The 25368-nt window shown below is 22.1% G+C and overlaps 1 protein-coding gene across 5 annotated transcripts; it reads right to left on the bottom strand.

The window, feature by feature from the left end:
• Positions 1-1426: 1426 nt before the first annotated feature.
• On the bottom strand, positions 1427-25368 carry LOC134832715 (gamma-aminobutyric acid receptor subunit beta). Of its 5 annotated transcripts, none has more exons than XM_063846839.1 (10): positions 24768-24871; positions 24172-24670; positions 22167-22261; positions 20818-20885; positions 14244-14470; positions 13134-13216; positions 8270-8407; positions 5761-6045; positions 5138-5640; positions 1427-2216 (listed from the first exon to the last, which is right to left on the bottom strand). In XM_063846839.1, the coding sequence occupies exons 2-10, from the start codon at positions 24294-24296 to the stop codon at positions 2052-2054; spliced, it is 1689 nt and encodes a 562-aa protein (XP_063702909.1). In that variant the 5' UTR covers positions 24297-24670; positions 24768-24871; the 3' UTR covers positions 1427-2051. The 5 variants fall into 5 exon arrangements, with proteins under 5 accessions (XP_063702909.1, XP_063702906.1, XP_063702905.1 ...); XM_063846836.1 differs by lacking the exons at positions 1427-2216; positions 24768-24871 and adding exons at positions 3393-3666; positions 25213-25368; XM_063846835.1 differs by lacking the exon at positions 1427-2216 and adding an exon at positions 3393-3666.

Raw genomic sequence — 25368 nt, 5'->3', positions numbered from 1 at the left:
GTAAGTGCTTTTAAATGGTACTTTTTGCTCCACAACTGCCTTTTCGGGCTCTTGGGAATAAATTCATAAATGAGACAAGATTTTTTTTAACACAAGTTTCGAGTATGTATCGTGCATTCGGATTATATTTTTTCATTATTTAGTGTTAAAATGTTTAAATTTTTATGAAATCCTATTTTATTAACTTTTTTTTTTAGAAAAATCGAACAAAACATGTGAAAATATCGCGTGTGTGAGTGTTTTTTGAGAATTCGTGTATTTGTGTGTTTTTAATAATAATAATAATAAAGTTATCATATTAGATATAATAATTCATATCTCATCAATTTCGGCATCAACATCTATATAAAGAACTTTACTATATATTTTTTTATTATTATTTATTATTTTAATTCATTTCACTGTGTTTTTTGTTTCTTAATAACATGATTAGTATATAGGGCAATATACTAATCATATATGTTGAATCGTTTAATAATAATAATAAATTTTTTTTATAAGTATGTTTTATTATATATTTTTTAATTTAATTATTCTATATTTATTTAGTATTAATTCTATTTTAGAATTTTCAGGTTGATATACATACATAAGCGTATATGTATATATATACAATTTCTTTGAATCATCATATCATCGTTTTTGTCGCCTACTTTCATCTTCTCATGTGAGCCTTTTTTTATTACTTTTATTTATTTACTGCACGTATGTATGTTTTTTGATTTTTTTTCTTTGGTAAACAAATATATATTATGAATCAAAGCTTATTTAAGTATATATATAAATATTTTTTTATATAAATATCTATAAAAACTGGATTCGTTTTTTTATTATTTTATGTTTTTTTTTGGGAAATTCATCCAGCGATTTGATTATACGAAAATTGATTCAATTCAATATATATATATATACTTATTCGTAGAGCATATGCTCATCATATAGTTTTTGTGTGTGAATGAATATGTTAAATGATTTTTTATTATATATAATTATAAAATATATAATTATTTTTTTTTATTATTTTATTTAATTAAAAAATTATTTTAATTAAAATTTATTAAAAAAATTATTATTCATATACTTAATAATAATAATAATAATATAAATTTATAATAATTTTTTTAATGTTTTAATTAATTTTTAAATTTTAATTAAATTTTAATAAAAAAAAATAATCATATATTTATAAATTATTTAAATATATGATTTTTTTATAATTTTAATTAATTTTTTAATTTTAATTAAAATATAATAAAAAAAATAATTATATATTTAATAATAATATAAATATATAATAATTATTTTTATTATTATTAATTAATTAAAAAATTTTAATTAAAATTTAATAAAAAAAATAATCATACATTTTATAAATTATATATAATAATGTTGTTGATGTAATTTTTGAAGATCTTCGTTGGTAGTCCCTAATATAAATTACTTGTTCTTTTATTATTATTTTTTTGTAGCAATCCAAATCCAGGAAATATTTGAAATTCATAAATGAAGCGTTTTTGTATGCATTCCGGAACAAATTTTAAAATTGACATTTTCGCAGTTTTTCTTTATCTATACTAAATTAATAATAATAAATGTTATATTTTAATAAAAATAATAAATAAAATATATAAAAACCCTGTTAGACGAGGTGTGATTCGGCGTGGCGGCGACAAAAAGATCTGACAATCCATGGAGAGTAAGGGTAGACAATTCTCAGACAATTTTTGTTAAAAATTATATTTTTTTTTTTGTTGTTGTATATAAAATTTTACGTACATAATTATTACATTAATGTTTGACACACGGCTTCTTATTTATTTTTGTTGTTGTATTTTTTTTTGGTAAAAAATAAAAATAATAATTTTCGAAAAAAAATTTCTTCTACGTGTTTTTAGACGTATAGAAACCGGGTGCATTGTTAAAACGCGTGTTTTTGTGTGTTTTTAACAAAAAATTAATTTTTTTTTTTGGTTTAATATTTATATACGTTTAATACTATTTTTTATTATTATTATTTTTACTTTAATATCATTGTTTAATAATGTTTCTGTTTACTTTTCTTCGCCCAACAAGACCAGATCATCAGCGACAACATCACTCACGTGCAGATATATGATCCAGTACATAAGGTTGAAGCAAACGAAACACACGGGAAATACTATGCGAGAATACTTATCGATATCGGATGCGGTAATGCCAAGAATTTTATTGATATCCTGCAAAATTTATTTATTAAAGAATTTTTTTTTGTTTGAAAAACAGAAACAGAACCAGAAGGACAAAATGGCGCGAAACCGATTTTTTATTATTATTTTTTTTTTTTTTATTAAATTATATATTTTTAGATTTACTTTTACGAATGAAAGAACAAAGAACATAAAAACATCTAAAAACGGTACAAAACAGATATTTTTTTCATTATATATATTTATATAGGTTATGTATGTAAAATCATCAGCCCTCGCCTTTTAAGGGTTTGTGTTGAAAAAATATATTTTTATAATATATATGTTATGTATGTATATTATAATGACGATCAAAGTAATGAAAAACTATTTATTACTTAAAAATTTAAAATTATTAAAAAAATTCTAAAATATTATATTAAAATAATTAAAAAATGTATATTATTATATATAATGAAAAAATTAATAATTATTTTAAAAAAAATTATTAAAATAAAAAAACACATCTACTTGCATTGCAAATTGTACAAATATTATCATATTCTTTTGATGTGGAAGCCCGAAGGTATAAACTATATAATATTATTTATCTTTGTGGTCGTTGATCGTCAAACTATTGTTTGTCAATACAGCTGCAATAGAAGCAACAAAGCAAAATTTTTATTTAATTTTTTTTTTAATTAAAATTATAATTTACTCCTCATTCCTTTGATTATTTTTTTTTTGTAAGTTTAATTATTATTTTTAATGCTAATTTTAAACATAGCACTCAAACCGTTTGTTATTTTTTTTTAAATTCATTTCTATATGTTATAAGTTGTTTGTTTTATATATGTTGTGCAAAGAGATTCGATATTATATATAAATGTTACTTAAAAACGAATTTTGGCAATCCAGCCGGAAGTTGTTTTTTTTCGTAATATTAAATAACTTCGCAGGAAAAATTATCAGCCACATTATAAATTTTATATTTTTAATTAAATTAAAATTTATAAAAAAATTAATGCGAAAAGTTAACGCAATTATAATATTTTTTATGATATATTTTTTTTTATTTGTGGAACGTATTGTTTTTTTTTCGTGCATGTATTAAATATTTTTTTCTATATTCAAAATGTTATTAACTGTATATTTACAACGATTTTTTTATAATTATTATCATAAATGTTTATATCAAATATAATAATACTAAATATATGTTGCCGAAAAAATGTGTGTTTTTTCTACGTTTCTTGCTATTTTTTTAATTTTTATTAATTTTAATTATTTTTTTTATAATTAATTATATTATTAGTTCATTTGTTTTGCTTTAAGTTTACTTTTCTTCGCCCAACAAGACCAGATCATCTGCTACAACGTCACTCACATGCAGATATATGATCCAGTACATAAGGTTGAAGCAAACGAAACACACGGGAAATACTATGCGAGAATACTTATCAATATCTGATGGTGTAATGCCAAGAAGTTTATTGATATCCTGTGTAAGTAACACAAAATTATATATTTTTCATTTTTTGGAAACCACCCATATTTCTGCCGTGTTTTGCAGAACAAAATGGCGCGTAATGCAAAAATAATTTTTGTGTGCCATCTATCACTAACTATATATTAATTTCATATATACTATGTATATAATATATATATATAATAGTTTATTATATACTTTAACGGACATGTGCATATAATCGCCGAATATGTTTAACTTTCGAAACATTTTCTTCCTGAGAAGTTAAACAACGGAATATGCATCTGACCGAAAGTTTATATTTTTTGGGGGCATCCGGCTAGCGCAACTTTCTGGATATCAATTTTTGGTAAAATACGATTAAAAGTTGTGCTACTGGATGAAGTGCGTTTGTTTGTTTGTCTGTTTTCTGGCTAATAATAGGCTGCAATTTTTTTGTTCTTGTTTAGCGATTTTTTTAACCTTCATGATTTTTTTTTATTCTATATATGATTGTGTTAATGTTATGAAAAAAATTAAAATAATAATGTTTAAAAATTTAGATTTGTGTTAAAATAAAAATTCATTGTCGATCATATATATTTTAAATATTTATTTTTTTTTCAATTTTTTTTTATTTTAAAATTTTAACTTAAAAAATGTGTTAAAAGTGTAAAATTATTTTTAATCATATATCATTAATTTACATATATATTTTTTTACACACATTATTTATATTATATTTTTTTTCATGCATTCTTATATTTTTTTTATTAAATATTATAGTAATATTATTATTTTTTTATATTATATAAAAAATTAATTATTAATATATAATTATGTAATAATGGTAATAAAGCAATTTGTAATAGAGATTATATAATATTTATAAATAATATAATATATTTAATATATTATATAATATATATTATATAAAATTAATAATGTTATAATATTTATATAATATTATAATAATAGCTTATTTTCTTTAAAATTTAAATTATTTTTTTTTAATTTAAAAAATTTTAAGAATATGATCGTTTGATTTTTATATTAATCAAATCTAAATATTTATACTAATTTTGTAATTTTTAATAATATTATTTTTTTTTTCAATGATATATATAAGCGTTTCTGACTAAAATTTAAAAATATTTTTAAAAAAATATAAAAATTCTATTTCTCTATATTTTTTTTTATTTTAAGGAATTCTTCGGTAATTTCCAATAAAACACCTACGACAACTAACAGACGAAAATAAAATAAAAAATATCACAAGAAAACATTTACCAACAAAACATGGACAAAACTATAATTGGATTTTTTTCACTCGGTTTCTCTAATTTCAATTTAAAAAATATGAAAAAATGACGATTTGCTTATATATGGGAAGTATAAAAAGCATAAAAAGCTCATGCGCCATTTTGTCCTGCAGCAGATTATTTTTTTTTTAGTTTTTAAGAGAAAGAAGAAGAAGAAATTTAACAAAAAAAAGAATACGAACCTTTCCTGGATGTATCAAATGCGTTGGCGGCGCTTCGGCATCTGGCGGAGGCTCAGGCGGGGGCGGAGCTCCTTGCCCTGCACGCCCCCCATTAATTGTATTCTCTAACGTACCCCCCTTGCTGTGTGCCTTAGGATCGTGTACTTTGAATCGCACTTCTTGGAATAATGGACCTACTAATGAACAACCTCGTGAACCTACATTTTGTTGCATCGGCATGCCGCCCTGTCCCTGCCGATTGCCCATTTGCTGTTTCGGGCCATGCGGATGCCCGTGACTATGTCCGTGTCCGTGCACGTGGCTATGTTCGCTGCCATCGCGCACATCATCACGCTGCCGTCCCACGTTGCCGCTCACAACGCTTCCGGGTCCCGATTGGTTCACAACCGCTTGTTGATTCCCCTCGGCTTGCAGTTTCTTCTGTTCGGCGATCTTTTGGATCGCCATGAAGCGCTGTTTGCGCATCTGTATCCGCTTCGCCATGTAACCGACAGTCGCGTATTCTGCGGAAAACGGTAGAGAGATCAGTTTTGAAAACAAAGATGGCGGAACATAACCAAAAAATGAACGAAACGAAAACAAAAAAAAACACCGAAAAGCCAAAAAAGAAGAAGAAACAATACCTAATAAACTGGCAAACACCATCACGAAACACGTTCCTAGATAAACGTCAATTGACTTGACGTATGATATTTTAGGTAATGCGGCGTTTGTTGAAGACATCAGTGTTGTCATGGTAAGTACAGTAGTTACGCCTAACGCTACACGAGCTGGAGTGGCATTTCGGTTCAACCAAAATGAGACCCAGGATATAATTACAATCAGTCCAGAAGGAATATAAATTTGGATCAAATAGTATCCCATAGATCTAACGAATTGAATTTCACAGGCTAAACGTGAATAATTTCCTATAAAAAGTGATTACAGAGACAGAGTATAAGTACGATTGATCCAAATCTCTCGTTAAATAATTATTAATTTTTTTTTCAGAAATTATATCGAAAAAAGTAGTAGTTTTGTTTAAAGTCAAACTATGTTTCATTCAAAATTGAACCTTTACTAACATTATCAATGAATATTAATAACCTACAAGTGGATGCAAAAATGAATGAATTAAAACTATTTTTCATTAATTATCAAAAAATTAATAAAAACTGATTTTTACTTCAAAAAACAATGATCCCGAGGTCATTAATTAATTAAAACAGCTAAAAATAAAATGAAAAATGTATTTTATGCGTTTGAAGGACTGAATCATCCTTAAATCGTGGAAATCATTTTGGAAGAACTGAAATATTTTTTTTTGGTATGAGGGGGCAGGGATTTCGTGAGGGGGGTTTTTGCTCGGAGGGCTCCATCTCAACACGAAGTCTAACATGGATGCCTCGATTTTACTCGATGCATGCCCTCCGACTGACTACGCAGGATTTTCCTAATTATTTTTTTGAATTGTTTTTATTTGCAAAGTATTCCTAAACGTCATTCATGCTTCCACCGGCAGTTATACTTAAACATAGTTTTTAATCAACTTTAAACAAAAACTTACAAACTTTTCTTTAAAATACTATCAAATACAAAATAATATATTTATATATATATAATATATATAATTTAATATATGAATATATAAAAAAACAAAAAATCAAACAAACGAAAAAAAAACAAAAAGTTGTGGCGTGAAATGTTTTGTCGTGTGTTTTCTCTTAAATGCTAGAAGTTTAACTGTCATATCTTAAACGTCACAGGAAGTTTTTACTTTCGTGCCGTGAAATGGAAAGAAAACAAGCTGTGGGGTGCTAAAACTTCTAAAAAAAAGTCATCATCATCGTTTGAGACATTTATTGTCCTTTGTTTAATTAAAAACGCATTTACATTTTTTACAATAATTTTTTTAAAATAAACCACGTGACCATTTTTAACTTTTTTATATTAAAAATGTCACGTGGTTTACTTAAATTTATTTCAATTAATTCAAACCAAGCTAAACTAAATTATTTTTTAAAAAAATCCATGTAGAAAATAGAAAATTTGAAAAAACCACGTGACCATGCAAAATTTCATATAAAGAAATCACGTGACTTTTCTTGAAAAAATTAATAAAAGCAACCACGTGATCAATTATAGATGATCACGAGTTCCTTTTTACCAAAAGTCACGTGGTTTTCTTTATAAATTTTAAGAAATTTAACAATATTGGTCACGTGGTTTTTTAAAATTAATTTTCACAATGTAAATACGCTTTTCGATAACCAATTTTTATTGTTTTTTATTTCGAAACACAATTTTAATGTATATGTGTAATGTTTTAGATATATACGCATGGAATCAAAGTCCTCGTAAGTATAAATCATCAGTTTAGTATTAATTATTATTATTTTAGCTACTAAATACAGGAGGCGGCACTACAGATGATGAGATAACTTTATTATTTTTGTATAAAAAGTTTTCATGTTTTAGTGTATGTTTTTTATGCAATATTCTAGCATTCAAGTATAATTAATTATTAATAAAAAAAAATCTAAAAATATTATGGAAAAGCAGAAAAGGTGTGTTGGATTCAAGCTGACTACGAATAATTAAAAAAAAAGTATTAATAAAAGCAATTGTTGTATGATTAATTTTTTTTGTTGTACTTTTTTGTGTCATATATCTGAGATAGAGAGATTTTATTCATATTTATCATGACGATAAGAGAATAAAATGTCAAAAAAGTGTAGTTTCATCGTAAGGTCTAAATGTAAATCAGCATCAACATGAAATATATATATTTTGTAATAAAAATGGAAAATAACGGATTCTGAATATTATATTAATGAATGAAATAAGGGGGAATCATGCATTTTTTTTCTATAACAATTTTTTATCTATAAAAATAAATAATTTTTTATAATAAAGTTATAATATATATGATAAAGCGAGTTGAAAAAAGATTTCAAGTTCTACAAATATCTATTAAAAAAAATATGAAAAAATAAAAAAAAACGGGATTAAATATTTTTTTTTATTAAGATTAAATATAAGTTTTATATATAATATATATTATAAAAATAAATATATAATATATAATAAAATAAAATAAAAAATATAAGAAATATATAATGAAAGATTAAATCGGTAACCGTCTACAGGTACCTGTTGTTAGACTGATTTCCATTGCTCTTTGTCGGTGTCCCAAAACCTTAAATTGAGGCAACGATACTTCGCTAGAAACTCCAACGGAGTTAGGACCTTCATTCCATTTATATCGGATATCTCTCATTGTGTATCCGACTGTTTATGAGTTTACGAGTTTCGATTTTTTTTTTTAGAATGATGGTGTTTATATTTTTTTTATACAATTGATTTAATTGTTTGAGATTGAGAAAAATGAATATTTATATATATAATATATATTTATAATATATAAAAATATAGATAAGAAGTGAAAAAATAGAATCCGTTTTGAATCTTTAGTTTTTTTTTTACAAAAAAATATAAGATTGTCCGCAGAAATATGACAGATTTGTACGTTTTTTTGAAATATTATTATAAATAAGAATGATGGCTGCACACAACAAAAAATTATTCGTTACATATTTATATAGTTTTCGGGAATATATATATTTTTTTCGCCTTGTATATTTTTTTTTGCGACGAGAACACATATTTTTTAAAAAAATAAATAAAATAAAATACGGTCATGTACGTTTAAGTATATAAGTTTAAGAAAAGTGTCAATTATTAACAAAGTTATTATTTAGTTAAACATATAACTAAATAACATGTGTATGTTGTGTATGTTAGTGTTTTAAAAAGAGTGATAGAGAGATAGTGTATTTATATATATATAATATAATAATATGTGCATTTTTTTGTAGTTTTTTTTTTAAAGCACTATATATTTTAGAAATGCAAATGGAAATGAAATTTAGAAATAAAGAAATCAATTTCCATTGCACGTGTATTTAGTAGGGTACCTGTTGTTAAGCTAATTTCGGCCGCCCTCTGTCTATGGCCCAAAACTCGAAATTGTGGAAGCTCTACTTCGCTGCTCATTCCGACACTATTTAGGCCGTCTCTCCAAAAGTACCGGATATCTCGCATTGTGTAACCGACTTTAAAATTACAATAATACATTTTTTTATATATTTTTGTTTGTTTTTTTTTTGTTATTGTTGTAAAAATTCCTTACTTATTTTTTTAATTACTTAAAAATTAATTAAATTAAAAATAATAAAAAGTTTATTTTTTTTGCCCTAACACAGACATGAAAGCTCACTTTTCAATTATTATCATAAGACTAACGTTAAAATATATATTTTTATATATATTATATATTAAAACGTTATTAAAATTAAATTTTTATTATAATCGTTAAAATGTTAGTAATAATAAATAAAAAAGTTTTTGTGGATTTATTCCAGGATTGAATTAAAAAATAAAAATTTGATAATATATATGATGATGATGGATGCAGATGACATGACAAGTATTCTAATAATAATTTTTAATAGCTAGATGAGTAAGGTTCATGAATATTAACTATATTAGAATAGAATAGATGTTATATAGTGACGTTTTTATATTATTTTTGTATTTTTTTTTTAATTATTATTAATAATTTAAATAAAATATATTTAATTAATAATTAAAAATATAATTAAATTAAAATTTTTGTGTAAAGTTGATTTTTTTATTATTATTTTTTTTAATATTAAAATTTATCATGCATTTTTTCGAACATTTATAAAACATTAATATAATTATTTTTTTATGTATGTACAAATGACGTTTTTTTATTATTATTAATTAATTAATAAATTATTATTAATATAATAATGTTATATTAAATTTTAATTTTGTAGACCGATAAACTTTTTAATTTTATTATTTTAATTAATTAAAGCGCTCCTGTTTGAAATGTTATTTTTTTTTTATTAAAAAACTTATAAATGATATGTGTATGAAAATAATAATATTTTTTGTGATGAAAAAAATAAATAAAAAATATAACAAATATCAGGCGTCACCCCAAACATGCAAAGATGTGAAAACGATGAAAAACGAGCATGCAAGCTAAATATTAATAATGAATGCTTTTGCAGAAGCATTTTTTTATTTTATTTTTTTTTGAGCTTAAGCTTTTTTGTCATAAAAGAAAAGGAAAGCTCTTTTTTTATAAATAAATATTTTTTTAAATAAAAAATAATAATAATATTTTACAATTTTTTTTAATTTGAAAATGTTAGCTTTCAGCGTTTTATAAGCTTTTTTACAAGCAAGTAAAATTTATGAAAAAAAGGTTTATTCACACAACAGTTTGTTAGTAAGTATAATATATATTTTGGAATAATTATAACAGAAACATGTTAATATAATATATACCTTGTTACAATATATATATAATTATATATATTTATAATAATTAATTTATGTGAATGAAACAAAAATCCAGAGAAACCCACTTTTTATTAATTTTTTAAAAAATATTTCATTTTAATTATTTTTTTTTTTAAATATTATTAACAAACTACAAAACCCAATAATTAATAATAATAATCATATTGATCAATCCTTTTAATAACATTTCACCATATATAATAATAATAATTAATACAATTCATAAACAAAGTCAAGCAGATGTTGTGAAATTTGTCAGGTCACGTTCGGTGCACAGATACGAGATCTCCGATACTTGATACAGCCTGTTCATTTTATATTAAAAAAAGTTTTTTCTTGTGTTTCTTTTTTTTTTGTAAAAAAGGGTTTTATTTTGTAAATAATTAAACAGCAACTGTAGTTTTTTTTATTATTAATATTTGTTGTCAAATTATGTTCAAACAAAAGATTTTTTTTTTTCTAAAATTAACTAAAAAAAGGTACCCAATTTAATTTATTTTTTTTGAAAAAATAATAATGTAAGCATTAAAAGTGACTGTTTTTATGTAGTATAAAAGGATAATGAATATGATGATATTTTTTTTTGTTTCATGTTGGAAGAGGACTTGAACTTGGGCAAAAAAGGATTTTTTTTTATGATTTAATGAATGATTCAAAACTAATAGTAATTATAATTTTTTTTAGACGAATAAAGGGAGACATGAACATTAACACGAATTTCTATTACTTGTAAAAAGAAGACCATGAATCATCATGTCTGTCAAGTTGAGTGCTTTTCATGTAAAGCTTTTTCTTATTTTGCTCCATTTTTTCCAGAAATGGATGTTTTTTTACTTGAAAGTGTAAAACTATAAAAAAATATACAAACACTATGTTTTAAGAAAAAAAAAAAGTTTTTTTATGCAAGCTTGAAAGCACTACAAATGCTTTTTTACACACGCACGAGTGGGTTTCTGGTACAAAAATCAAAGAAAAAAGCTCTTTTATTAATTTTATTATTTTTTTAATAAAAACATAGTGTCCGCTTTTATTTTACAAAAAATAAAATAAAATAATAATAATTTAAATGTGTTTTTGAAATTGTTTGTGTTGTTTTTACAAGTTTTTTGTATTAAATAATAATATATATAATTCTTAAAAATTTATTAAATAAATTATAATGATAAATTTATTATAATAAATTATTAGGTAATTATTATTTAATTATTATAATAATAATTTTTTATTAAATTAAAAATTTAAAAAAAGCGTGGAAAATTATATAATTTTCAAATTATTATAATTATATATATTTATTAATAATAAATAATAATTTAAAATAATTATTAATATTAAAATTATTAAAAATAATTATTATTAATAATTATATATAATTATTTTGTAAAAATAAAATTACTCAAAATATTTTTTTTATACACGAGAAATTTTTTGCGGAAATAAAAATATTTTATTGAAGCAAAAAATAAATAATAAATAAAAAATAATTATAAAAGTGTCTTGTCAACAGTTATTAATAATATATAATAATTAATAATTATAGTTAAAAGTGTTTGAACATGATTACAGATTTATTTACACAACAAAATATAATAAATATTGAAAAACAAATAAAACGCATTATTATTATTGGGATCGATTATCATTAAAAACTTTTGTTTACAATCACTCAACTGATAAAATAAGAAATTGAAATTTAATATACAAACAAATAAAAAAAAATCATAATTGTGTGTTCTAATATTTATTTTATTGATTTATTTCTTTTGAGATTTTTTTTTTTATTTTTTTAAATATTTTTTAGTTAAAAAGTAAAGGACACTCTTCTAACGATCCAGAGTATATTTTGTTATGATATATAAAAATAATAGAGACTTTAGAGGAGAATCAAGTACAATCATGTATAATTTTTTTTTGAAATCAAACAAATTGATGTGCGATTGTATATATTTATGTATAATATATATAAATATATGTATAATAATAATAATTCCGCCCAATTAAACGGGGGTGACACTGAGACTAAATACGTATTGGATTAGCCATGTAAGTAAGTATGTCAACCTTCTGCGGTTGCTGTAGGAGAGAAGGCGACCGAAAATTAACTGGTAATCAACTTAAACTATTTATATATAATATATATCAAAAATATAACAAAAAGATACTATATAATTATATGCGTGATCATTAAAATATTTTTTTTTTATTTTTCTTGACAAACAGGGGCCGTTTAATTATTCATTAACGTGTTACTGATGTTTTGGTAATTAAGTTCCATTTTTTTGTTATTTTGTTTTTTTCGAATAAATTGGAACGTTGTCAAGTAACAGATCAATAAATAGTTTGAGAACTCTTTGTTGTATGCATTTTTCATGAACTTTCATCTTTTTCGTTTTTTTTTTACGTTTCTTTACTGAATTTAAAAAAAAGTTTTTCTTCTATACAATATGGTTCGTTTAAATATTTATTTAGTAAAAGTTAATTAGTTTTCTTTTTTTTAGATAGAAAGAGAAAGAGGAATATTCTGTCATTGATCTGCTGAGAAATCATATTCTACGATTCACTCCGATTTTATTAATTTTAAGGAAGGATTAAGAAAAATTGAAAAGGAAATACTTACAACTTTCGATTTCTATGTGACACAATTGCCGATCCATTGGAAAGTATTGTAAATTCATTGGGCAAGAAGCGGTAATAGTTAATCTATAAAAAAATATATAAAAATTTGTTATTAAATTGTAATTTTGGGTTAAATAAAGTAAAATGTGCATTGGGATTTTATATTTTTTAACGAAATTATAAAAAAATATTGAATTTCGTTAACAAAATATAAAATCCCAATGCACATTTTGATGATTTTCAAATTTTTTAAAATTTTATTCAGAATTTGCAATGGGATTTTCTTAGTTTTTTGGTAAAAAAAAGAATCCCAATGCAAATTTTGACAAACTTTGATTGGGCAAATAGAAAATTTTCTTTGAAAAATATTTGAAAAATAAGATATTTATTTTTTATCCTTAACCTTCATAAGAATTACTTCTAAAAGCTTTTAATTGATAAAAATAAAAATCCCAATGCAAAGTTTGAATTTATCGAAACTAATTTTCAACTATTCAAGTAACAATTTTACGTGAAATATCAAAATATGCATTGGGAATTTATATTTTTTAAGAAAATTATAAAAATTTATTCAATTTGGTTTAAAAAAATATAAAATCCCAATGCACATTTAGAGGATTTACAAATTTTTTAAATCCCAATTACAAATTTTGACAATTTTCTCAATTTTTTGATATATCGAGTTGCAAATTTTGACAACTTCTTATTGGGCAAAATGGAAATTTTTCAATGAGAAATATTCAAATATGCTCTGGGATGAAATTTTTTCGTCCTTAAACTTCATAAAAATTGCTTCTTGAAGCTTTTAATTGATAAAAATAAATATCCCAGTGCACAATTTGAATATTTCCAAAGAAATTTTCAAATAATAATTTTTCTTGAATCAAAAAATGTGCATTGGGAATTTTAAAATGTGCTCGCCCCAATGTGAAATTTGCTTATTTTCGAAAAAAATTTCATGAATCATCAAAATGTGCATTAGAAACTCTAAAATTTGTTCATCCCAATGCACATTTTGATTTTTTTTAATAAAAAAAATCCTTAAATTAATGAAAAAAATTCATTTTTCCTCAACAAAATTCAATATTTCAATGAAAAAAAACCAACTCACCGAATACTTCTTGTTATTGAACCTGAATGATGAATTCGAATGAACTCATTACTTGTTGTTGCTATGTGAAAATAGGATTGTTTTTCGTTAACGAAAAATGTGTCGGGCACCCAGATGTTCTTGATGAACTCCGAACCGACAGACAGCGTTTCGACGCCGGGCCTTTTTCTAAATGCTAACCGCGGATCTGTCCAGAACTGACGGAAGTAGAAATCGAGCGTAAAGTCCTAAACGAGCGGGGGCAAAAGAAAAAATATTATTAATAATTAATTCGAAATTTTTACTAAAAAAATTAATTTTAATTAAAATTTATAAAAAATTCTATACAAAATATTAAAAAATGAGTTGTTTAAATTTATTGTAAAAAAATCTTATTATTTTTTTTTATTATTTTGTATTGATTTTAAACTCAATCGAGTATTCATGAAGTAATTTATATTTATTTATTTTTAAAAAAAACTACTTGAAAAAAATTCGGTGACATTTTCTTCATGATTACGCTCCTGAGTCTCTTAAAAAACAATAAAAATGAAAATTTTATCAAGGTTCGTGATAAATTTTTCATTTTTCTTGTCAATCTAATATATTTATTTACATGATAATAAATAACAACAAAAATAATCAAAATAAATAAATTATAATAATAAATACACATTAATTTGTGAAAAAACACACACATAATAAATATACTTTTTACATAAAAAAAAATTTCTTTTCAGGTGAAAAAAGGGAAAATAAACAGCGTTACCTATACAAAGGTGCAACATCTACTTTTTACTTAAATATTTATAGGATGTCATGCTTATTTCATATTTTGCTCACACATCGTCAACCGGATGCCTTTGACGAAACGCTTTTCATCTCGATCATCATAATAAAATATTCAGTTTTCATCAAGCAAAAAAAAAAAAGTGGATGAAAAACGTACATTTCGTCTCAAATTGAATGAGTAAATGACGAAATAAGCATGCTCCGAATGATGAATTTATATTTATATATAATATACAGGGAAGCGGCAATGTCGCATGCAAAATAATAAATATATATGTTTATCCATAAGAAATGATAAAATATATATATAAAATTGATCCACAATATTTTTTTTTGTTTATTCATTACTTTTTTTTCAAACCTCGTCTTTTTTTGGTTTAAATTGAGTTTTTTTTTCTGCAAAATTTGAGTGATAAAGCAACTCATTATTTTGTAAGTTATAGATAGTAGTTTATATATTTACAAGTTTTCGCTCACATTTACACCTTGTATCATGTTTTATTTGTAAATGAAAGCAATTTTTTAAATAATTATTTTTTTACACATTTATTTGAGAGCTCTTCGTCCGTCGAAGGTTGTCACTTCGTTGTGCGTAAGAGAAGTATATTATGATAGAAAAGTAAGTGTTTCTTGAGTTTTTATGTTTTTTACACAGAAAGTGTGTTATTTTATGGCAGAGAGATCTAAAAATAGGAAGGAATCGAGGAAAGGATAGGAAAAATTTTAATAAATATTTTTTTTTATATACAAAATATATACATCTTTCCAAGATTCGTTCACTATTTTATTAAAAAATAATAATATTTTTATATAATTTTATTAATTATATTATATTATATTAAATATTAAAATTATTAATATAATTATAAATATTAATAATTTTAATTTTAATAAATAAAAAAATATAAACATTAAAATTATATTATATAATTTTTTTTATTAATTAATTAAGTATAATGTTATATTATTAAAAATAATAAATATTAATAATTATATATAATTTTAATTATTTAATTAATTAAAATATTATACAATTATTAATATATATTATTTTTAATAATATAACATTATACTTAATTAATATAAATAAAAATTATATATTATTATTATTATTTTATTAAAAATAATAAAATAAATAGACGAGGACTTAAAATAAAAAGATAAAATATATTTTACAAAATTTTGGCCTGATCGTGATAAAAACATGTAATATAATGTACAATTAGAAATAAAAATTATAAACATTTATAAAAAAAATTAATTATTATTTATATGTCACACTTAACATTATATTTATATATTATAAGTTATTGTTCAAGGCTATTGTTTATAATAATAATTATAATTGGTCACGTTATATTTGTGACAATTATTAAGTTGAGTATTGATTTGGTTTTCATATATAATTGTGAATTAATTAATAAATAAGCAAGGAAGTTGTTTTCGTCCTTGGAATATATAATGATAGAGCAGAAAAGTTTAAATAATGACAATACTACATATACATACGATTATTATTATATTAAATTGTTTGTCCCACACACAAAAATAATTTAAAAACATAAAATAAAAAAAAAACTTTGACAAAAGGATTAAAATTGCAACAGAAACAAAAATGACATCCAATTTGAACTAAAATAGCAGATTCATCTTTTGAATTGCTCTCTCATATATATAATTTTTTTTTCTCCGTGATTTATATTAAAATTTGAATGAAACTGCGTAGGAAATTAAAAGATAATAAAATTAAAATAACACATCATGTTACATTTGACATTTACTTGACATTATATGTATTATTTTGTATTTTATTGTTATATATATTATTAAGATATACTTTATACATGAGTCACATAACGACATTAATTAAACAACATTTGGATTATATTATGAGAAAGAAGTATTTTTTTAATATTTTTTTTAACTAGATGAAAAATAAAAGAAGCAAATATAGCTTTTGGTAAAATCTGGTGTAATTATACAAAGTTTGTTATTAATTTTTTTTTGTTAACTGATTATAAACAGCATTTGTCACCATTCAGTTATTATCTCCAAAAAACAAAAATATTTATTTTTTTTAGTATTTTTTAATTCAAAAACAAATAAAATAATAATTTTTTGTCATATATGTATATTAATTATATATATATAATAATGATGTAGATTCAACAAATATCTGTACAGCATTTTTTTTTGTATTAAATTTAAACAACAGTCATTAAAATATTTATAATTTATAATAATAATGATAATAATAATAATAAAAAAGTCATTTTTGTGGCATGTACCATTAAAACTTCGGATACTGAACTGATACTGAGAACATACATTGTCACACCAACCTCCACAGGGGGACCTGGAATATTCATATTTTGATCAACAACGTCGATAATGATAATAATTTGTTTGTTTTTAGAGAATAGTTTCCAATTTTTTTCTTGTTTGTCGTTTGATTGTCTCGCTGAAAAGCTAAAATTTCTTTTTAACTGAAAAATATTTTTTTTTTAATAACAGGACATGAAAAAGCTTGAACAGGGCTCAAAATTATATTTTTTTAATTTTTTTTTTTAAAATTTAAAAAAAAAAATTTTTAAAAATATTATTTATTAGTTTTTAATAATAAAAATATATTATTTAATTATAATTATAATAAAATTAATAAAAAAAAAAATAAAAAAAAAATAATTTTTTTTTTTAAATATTTGTAAATAATTGAAAAATTTCCCAAAATTTTCCGAATTTTTCATGATTCTTAAATTTTTTAAAAATATTTTTTTAATTATTTTTTTTAAATAATAAAATTTATGTTAATAATAAAATTATTTAAAAAAATTAAATAATTAATTAATATTATTAATAAAATATTAATAAATTAATTAATTTTAAATATTTTTTTAATTTAATTTTAATAATAAAATTATTTTTTTAAAATTTAATTATAATTATAATGTAATTATTAAAAATAAATAAAAAAAAATAAATAAATTAAATAATTTTTTTTTTTTTTAATAATTTTTTTAAAAATTATTTTGAACTCTGTTAATGACACAGGGAGATAATTTTGTAATTTTCGACGAATTTTATTTTTTTTTCAACTTTTTTTTTTTTGAAAACCAAATCAATGCGCATTGAATATGCCTACAACTCAGCATGCACTTTGGCACACAAATTCTATATACTTAATATATATATAAATACTCATTATTATTAAAGTAACGTAATATATAGGTTATGATTATTATTATTATTTTTTTTTTAGTTAAAATAATAGAAACATACAGTGTGTAAGTGAGAGAAAAGTAGAAAAAGGGCTTTCTGGATAAAAATAGAAAAGTTTCTATTTGAAAAAGGAACTTTTGATCCTTTATTAAAAATTATTATTATACTGTTCCTTGTTTTAAAATACATGCGATGCACTATTAAAGTGCACATAAATGGTTAATTTTTAAAGTGTATGATGAAAAAAAGTGTTTCCATCACAGGGGGAGGGTGAAAGAAGGGGGAGGGGGTGAGAAACATATTGTTACATTTTTCTCTTAAAACTTAATGCATTTTGAAGATTATATTGTGCAATAAAGGAAGCAGTTTTAAATATATATGTTATACAATATGTATATATTATAGTAGAAGATAAAAGAACATTTCGTGTGTTTGTGTATAAACATATTTTTTTTTTGTGTTGTATAATAATCAGTTAATTTTTTTTTCGTAATTTTCATCCTTTTTAATATAATTTTGTTTAATTTAAATTTTTTTTTTAAAGAAAAAAATCTAAAAGTAATTTTTTTATGGTAACTACGTTTTGGGATGCCAATTTTTATGACATTTTATAAAAATAAAAAAAAAACTCACAAAAAATAGTATAAAGAGGGGGAAATAAATCATAATGTTATACAAGTACACATTTACTGTCAACCACTAAAAAAACAAAAAAAAAATTGTCCAAACCGAAAAATTATAAAAAAAATATATATATTGGAAAGTTGTTCAATATATATGTTCAAATATATCAATATATAAATATACACATGTAATATATATAATTTAAGTATAAACTTAGGTACGAGGTCATTTATTGTACCATTTGAACTTCGGACAGTGAGCTGATCGATAGCACGTACATTGTGACTCCCACACCCACAGGAGGTCCTGAAATTAGTGGATAATGTGGCAAAAACTATTTTTTTCTGTTTTTTTATATCGTGCGCGCCATTAAGTGTTAAAAATCTTATATTATAATAATTTTATAAAATTATATTTTTTTTTAAATTAAAAATTATTTTTTTTTAGACGAACTAAATTAATTATTATTTTTTTAATTAATTTTAGTGTGTGAAAAAAATTATTTTAAAAGGTATACGTTATATGGTATACTTTTTGTACAAAAAAATATATATATAAATATAATAATAACGAAATATGTTACAATTTTACAATGAATCTACAGAAGTATGGCTTGGCGCTGTAATTTTATTACACATTGCCACACAATTTTTCATTTATTCTTATCCTCCGCTAATATTTTTTTTTTTTTGCATAGTGCATATTCAGTGGCATATATGTATGTTATATCGTTAAAAATATAAATCAAATAAAAATGTAGGTTGTTAAACGGATTTCAAGGTAATATCCTCCCAACTATACTAAAAAAAAATCTCTAACTAATTGGTTTCATTATTTATATTTTATCATGTTTTATTATTTTTAGAAAATTTACAAAACAGACAATGAACAAAGAACAAAGGGCGAAAAAGGTCTTGATCGATTTTTGATACTTTGGCATGATTTTCAACACTTGAAATACAAAAGAGGGCAATTTCGATGATCAAAAAAGTTTACAAACAATATTCGACCCAATTAGTATAAAAAGTGTTAAAAACTGCATTTTTATATATGTTGAGTGTGTGTATTATATATGTTGTGTGTGACTAGCTGTCAACATAATAATAATAATTTTTCTTTCTAGTTCACGTTCGGCAATGAAAATTTTTTTTTACACTCAATGACCCAGTTTACTGTGCAATGCATGTATAATATATAACATTATAATAATAATTAAAAGCATAAAATTTATTGTTATAGGTGAGCTGCGAGCACATATTGATTTAATAAATTTTTCCTCTAATTTTTATACATTTATCGTCGCTTTCTTATATAGTTTTTTATTTTAAAAAAACCTTCAAAGGCTTTAAATGACGTTATTTAGTGTGTCATTGATTAAAAAAGTGTAAAAAGGCAATTTTTGCTTTTTTTTATATATTTTTAATTTTTTTTAAATATATATTTTTTTGTGTATTTATATTCCGAGTGATTTTTTTTATTTATTTATTTATAAATATTTATAATAATAAATAAAGTGGATCTTTATATTATTTTTTTTTCAATATTTAATATTTTTTTTTTAGAAAAATCATAAATCATGAATTTCTATATAATTATAATAAATATATATATTATGTTTAACTTCGCTTGTGATATAATTAAAAAATAATAAATTTTATTACAAGAGAGAAAATATTAATATTTGATTATATTTGAGGATAAATATTAAAAAAAAAAAAAAAAATATTTTTTTTTATTAAATGATATATGTAGCGTACTTTTTATTATTTATTATTATTAATTATATATATTTGTTTTATTAATCTAATAATAATTAATAAATATATATTAATATATATAATAAGTTTGTAAAAATCATAAAATGTTGAAGAAAAAGGGCGTGAAGGAAGAAAGAATAAAAAAAATAAAAAATTAAGATAAAAAACTATCTAAGCCTACGGTACATAGTCAATAATTGTACCATTTTAACTTCAGACAGCGAACTGATTGACAGCACATACATCGTGATTCCCACTTCGACCGCAGGTCCTGAAATATTTTATGTGGCAAAATGTGTGTAAGATGCGCCAGTTGTTTAGCCATTTTTTTTTTATTTGATATTTTTTACGATTTTTTACGAACACGAATATTTTTAAATGATTTTAGTACACAAATGGAGAGAAAAGAACAGAAAAATAAAGGGCATGAAAATGATGAAGATAGAAATTTATAGATAGAGAAGAGAAAAAAGAAAAAAAAAATTAATACGTAAAATTTCTTCTAGCAAGAAATTAATTAATTAATAAAATATTAACAGAACACTCAAGATCACGATATTATAAAAAAAATTAAAAGTTAATTGTATTGCAGTAAAATTCTGGATACAACCATCTGGGTCTGGTTTACAAATTTTACCGATACAATTTTATCATGTTCCTGTTTGTCCTTGAGTTAAAAATTATTTTTTTTTATTAATTAATAAAATGAGGCCCTACATGTATATTTTTAGCGTTACACAACTACAGCAAGATAATTAAAAAATTTCCTCCTTCGAAAAATTTTCTTTTTTAATCAAATTTCTTAATTATTAATTAATATATAAAATTTTATGTATAAAAAAGTATATGTTGCGAAAAAAGTTGATGTTTGTTTATTTTTTATATTATAAAGTATACAAACTCTCGTTAAAAAAAAGTAACTTTTTTTTAATAATTAAAAGCCAAATTAGATTTGCGTTACTTGTTTACATTCATATATGTTGTATAATAATATATATTATATATTTATATATATATATAAATATATATGTTATATGAATGTATTAAAGTAATGTTTGTAAAGAGGAAAAAAAATCTTATTAATAAAATATACTTTATTTATATTATTATTATTAGATTTGCTGCGTTTGTTCAAATTTATGACAAGTCTCTTCTACAAAAAAAGTTGCGCATGCTCTTTACGTTATGTTATTACTTTGTTGTTTAGCGAGAGAGAGAGAGTTGTAGCTGCGAGTAAGAATGCTGCTGATCAAGTTGTATTCGTAGTACATATTTATGTATATTATAATATAATTTTAGCATTTTTCTTCACATATTTTTGTTGTTTGTATATAAATATATAATATATACGATATATGATTGATATTTGAAAACTAAAAAAAAAAAAATTTTTTTTGCAATGAATGTTTAAGAAATGGATGATTTTTCGTATTATTCTCTATTCTTATTTTTTTTGTTCGTCGCTTTTTCCATTGTTATCGAGTTATGTTATGTTATATATATAATAATATAAAAATGAAAAGAATTCGTATGAAAAAAATAAAATTCTTACCTCCGTAGTTCGGCCTTACTCTTTTATCATAGCTTACACTAAAAGAATCTAATATTGCAGATATATTAACATCACCTAGGTAGCTTCCACCGGGACTGTTAAAGAGAAATTACGAGAGAAATTGGGTTAGATTTACTTGTTTTTTTTCGCATCATATATGTTTTAAGGATTGTTTGCTTGAATTTTGCTTGAAAAAAAAAATTAAACATTATACATAATTTAAGTTTGGATCTTTTTGTATATGATTTTTTTTTTGACACAAAACACCAAAGAATTTATTATTTAATGACTCGTAAACCTTTTTTTATGTTGTATATGTTAGAATGCTAAATTGGTTTTGGTCAGTTTTAGATGTTATATTATATCCTTAAAACTTCAAAAATTTGTTATATTTGTAAAAATATATGTTATACAATAAAAGTATTTTTTAAAGAAAAACATTTTTTTTAACAATTACATTAAAGAAAAATTAAAATTAGGATAATAATAACTTTAAAGTATCATAAAATTCTAATTTTTCATATAAAATAAAGATATTTGACTATTTATGATTGATATTTTAATATTTTCAAAAAATAAATATTTATAATTATAACAAATAAAATAAATAAAATATAATTAAATAAAAAAAAAATAAAAAATAATTAATTATATTTTTTTAACTGTATTTTTATTTAGGTATGATTTGCTTTTTAATTTTTTTTTTGCATTAATTTTATTATTAAAAAAAAAATAAAATATAAAAATATTTAAATAATTATTTTTAAAAAATATATATAAAAAAAGAATATTATTAATAATAAATTAAATTATTAATATTTTTAATTTTATTAATTATTAATTATTAATTATTTTAAATTATTAAAAAAAAAAAATTATAAAAAAGTTAAATTTTTAAAAATAAATATATTTTTTTAAATTCAGTTATTTAGTATTTATTTAATTATTAATTTAATCATTTAATTAATTTTTAAAAAATTATTTTATATTTTTTTATTAATTTAAAATAATATGTTATAAAATAAAATAAAATAATTATTAATATTATTAATTTAATTAATTAAATAATTTTGTTTGATTAAAAAAATTTTAAAAAAATATAAAAAAATAAAAATGAATTAAATTTTTTAAAATAAATTATTATTCGAAGACGAATAATATGAATATTAATATAAATAAAAAAAAATATTAATTTAAATTAAAATTTAATTATTATTTAATAAAAAAAATTGTTTAAAATTAATATAAAATAGAATATAATTATTAAAATATTCTTTTATAAAATTTTTAATTAATTTTTTTTTTAAATATTTTTTTTTTTTTATAATATTTTTATTGAAAAAAAAAACATTTTTCTATAACAAAAAAAAAAAAAAAATACAACAAAAAAATTCATTCGCTAATTCAAAATATAAATGTACATTATTTCTTTGTTCATGTCGAGGTTCATGTCATTTTTCACAAGTCACATTTCTCTCGTGTTCCTAAATGACCCGTAACACTATTTTTTTCCCTGTTCGGTCTTTCTTCTTCCTTTTTATGGTAATTTTTGCGCTCCTTACTCGGAATTTCGTTAGTGCATGTTTTTTTTTCGTCGTTACATGTTTCGAAAGATGGCGCCGCCGTGCGCATGAAGACTTGTTGTAACACAAGAAATTTTTTTTTTTCGTATTATTTTATTATTATTAAGAAAACAAAATAAATAATAAAATGTACGAAAAACCCTTTTTGTGTAAATAAGAAAAAAAAAACGTATTTTTCAGATAACAATCTCTCGTTTCGTATGTTTCTTTGTGTTTCGTGTGTGTATGGTACTGTTGTTCGTGAGTTTGCATATTATTCACGACATCAAGACGAAAGTTAATCAGTGTTAATCTGAATTTAAATCTGATTTATTTTTATAGGATTTTTTTTTCGTTTTTTCACAAAGAAAAATTAAAAAAAAACGAAAAAAATGCATTTTTTCAAGCAAAAAAAAAAAATAAAAATATTGATCGCAACTCACCCAGATCCCGCATTGGCATATGGTGGACTATTTGATATATGCGGTAAAAATAGTGCTAAATTAATAGTTAAAAATAACGTTCCTAAAGGAACTCGCGTTAGTATCTCTGTATCTGTAATAGACATAGCCACTAAATTGATTTTTTTGGGATTTTATTCTTTTTTTTTTGCTGCTCTCTGCTTCGGCTGCTGCTACTGAATTTCTGCTCGTCACCCGAAATACTTGACGACGTTGCACATCTCACCGCAGAACTTTTGTAGAGTCTCTAGTTGCTACAGGAATGTTCATTGCTCGTCGCTCGTCCTCGCACCTCGTCGTCGTCGTCACACAAGAAGAAAGTAATGATCTCATATTTTATGAGGCAGATTTTTCACGAGCTTCTTTTTTTTCCTTTCTTCTTTCACATGAGACTATTTTCTAATTTAATTTTTTTTTTAAAACACAATTTTTTTTAATGATGATGGATCGATGTGCGTTCTAATATTTGGCCATTGTGCACCTAAAAATTTATGAAATTTTTTTTTAGAATTTTTTTTCACTAATTTTTTTTTTATTTTTTTTTTAATTTTAATTAATTATTTTTTAATGTTTCTTACTATTTTCTAAACGTTATTTCTTTCTTATTATATCATTTTTTGTGTTAGTTTGAGCAATTTTAAAAGTTATGGCAGGAGCTAACAAATTTTTATGTCAGACTGTATCTTTGGGTGGGACACCTAACTCAAAATACATTGAAATCTGTGAAAATTTTTCAGAGTTTGCGCAAAGCAAAGTAGAACAACAATAGAACTTTTGTTTTTTTTATACATATAAAATATTTATTGTGCAAGGATTTTAGCTTTTCTCTCGTCCGTCGTTCGCTCACAATTCGCAACACACACGCTCTCGCACGAATTTTTTATATCGATGTCAATAATTAATTGTATACTCCTCATACACGTACAGTACAGAGCTACGTGTGTACGTGCAAAATTTGCTCCTTTTTTTACTTGCACTGTTTATTTTTTTTTTTGCAGTTCAAAAATTTTATCACAAACTTACAATTTTTTTTTATGATGTGTGATTTAACTTTTCGCGATTTTATGGCGATTTTTATTTTTTTTTTTAATTTTATTGCAAATACAAAAACAAATATTTATCTTTTTTTTATGATTTTTTGTTGGTGAATTTCTTACTCGCTAAAGTTGTAGCACACGA

The sequence above is a fragment of the Culicoides brevitarsis genome, chromosome 2 (genome assembly GCF_036172545.1).
Source record: "Culicoides brevitarsis isolate CSIRO-B50_1 chromosome 2, AGI_CSIRO_Cbre_v1, whole genome shotgun sequence".
Lineage (NCBI taxonomy): Eukaryota > Metazoa > Arthropoda > Insecta > Diptera > Ceratopogonidae > Culicoides > Culicoides brevitarsis.
This window is presented reverse-complemented; position numbering and strand designations above follow the sequence as displayed.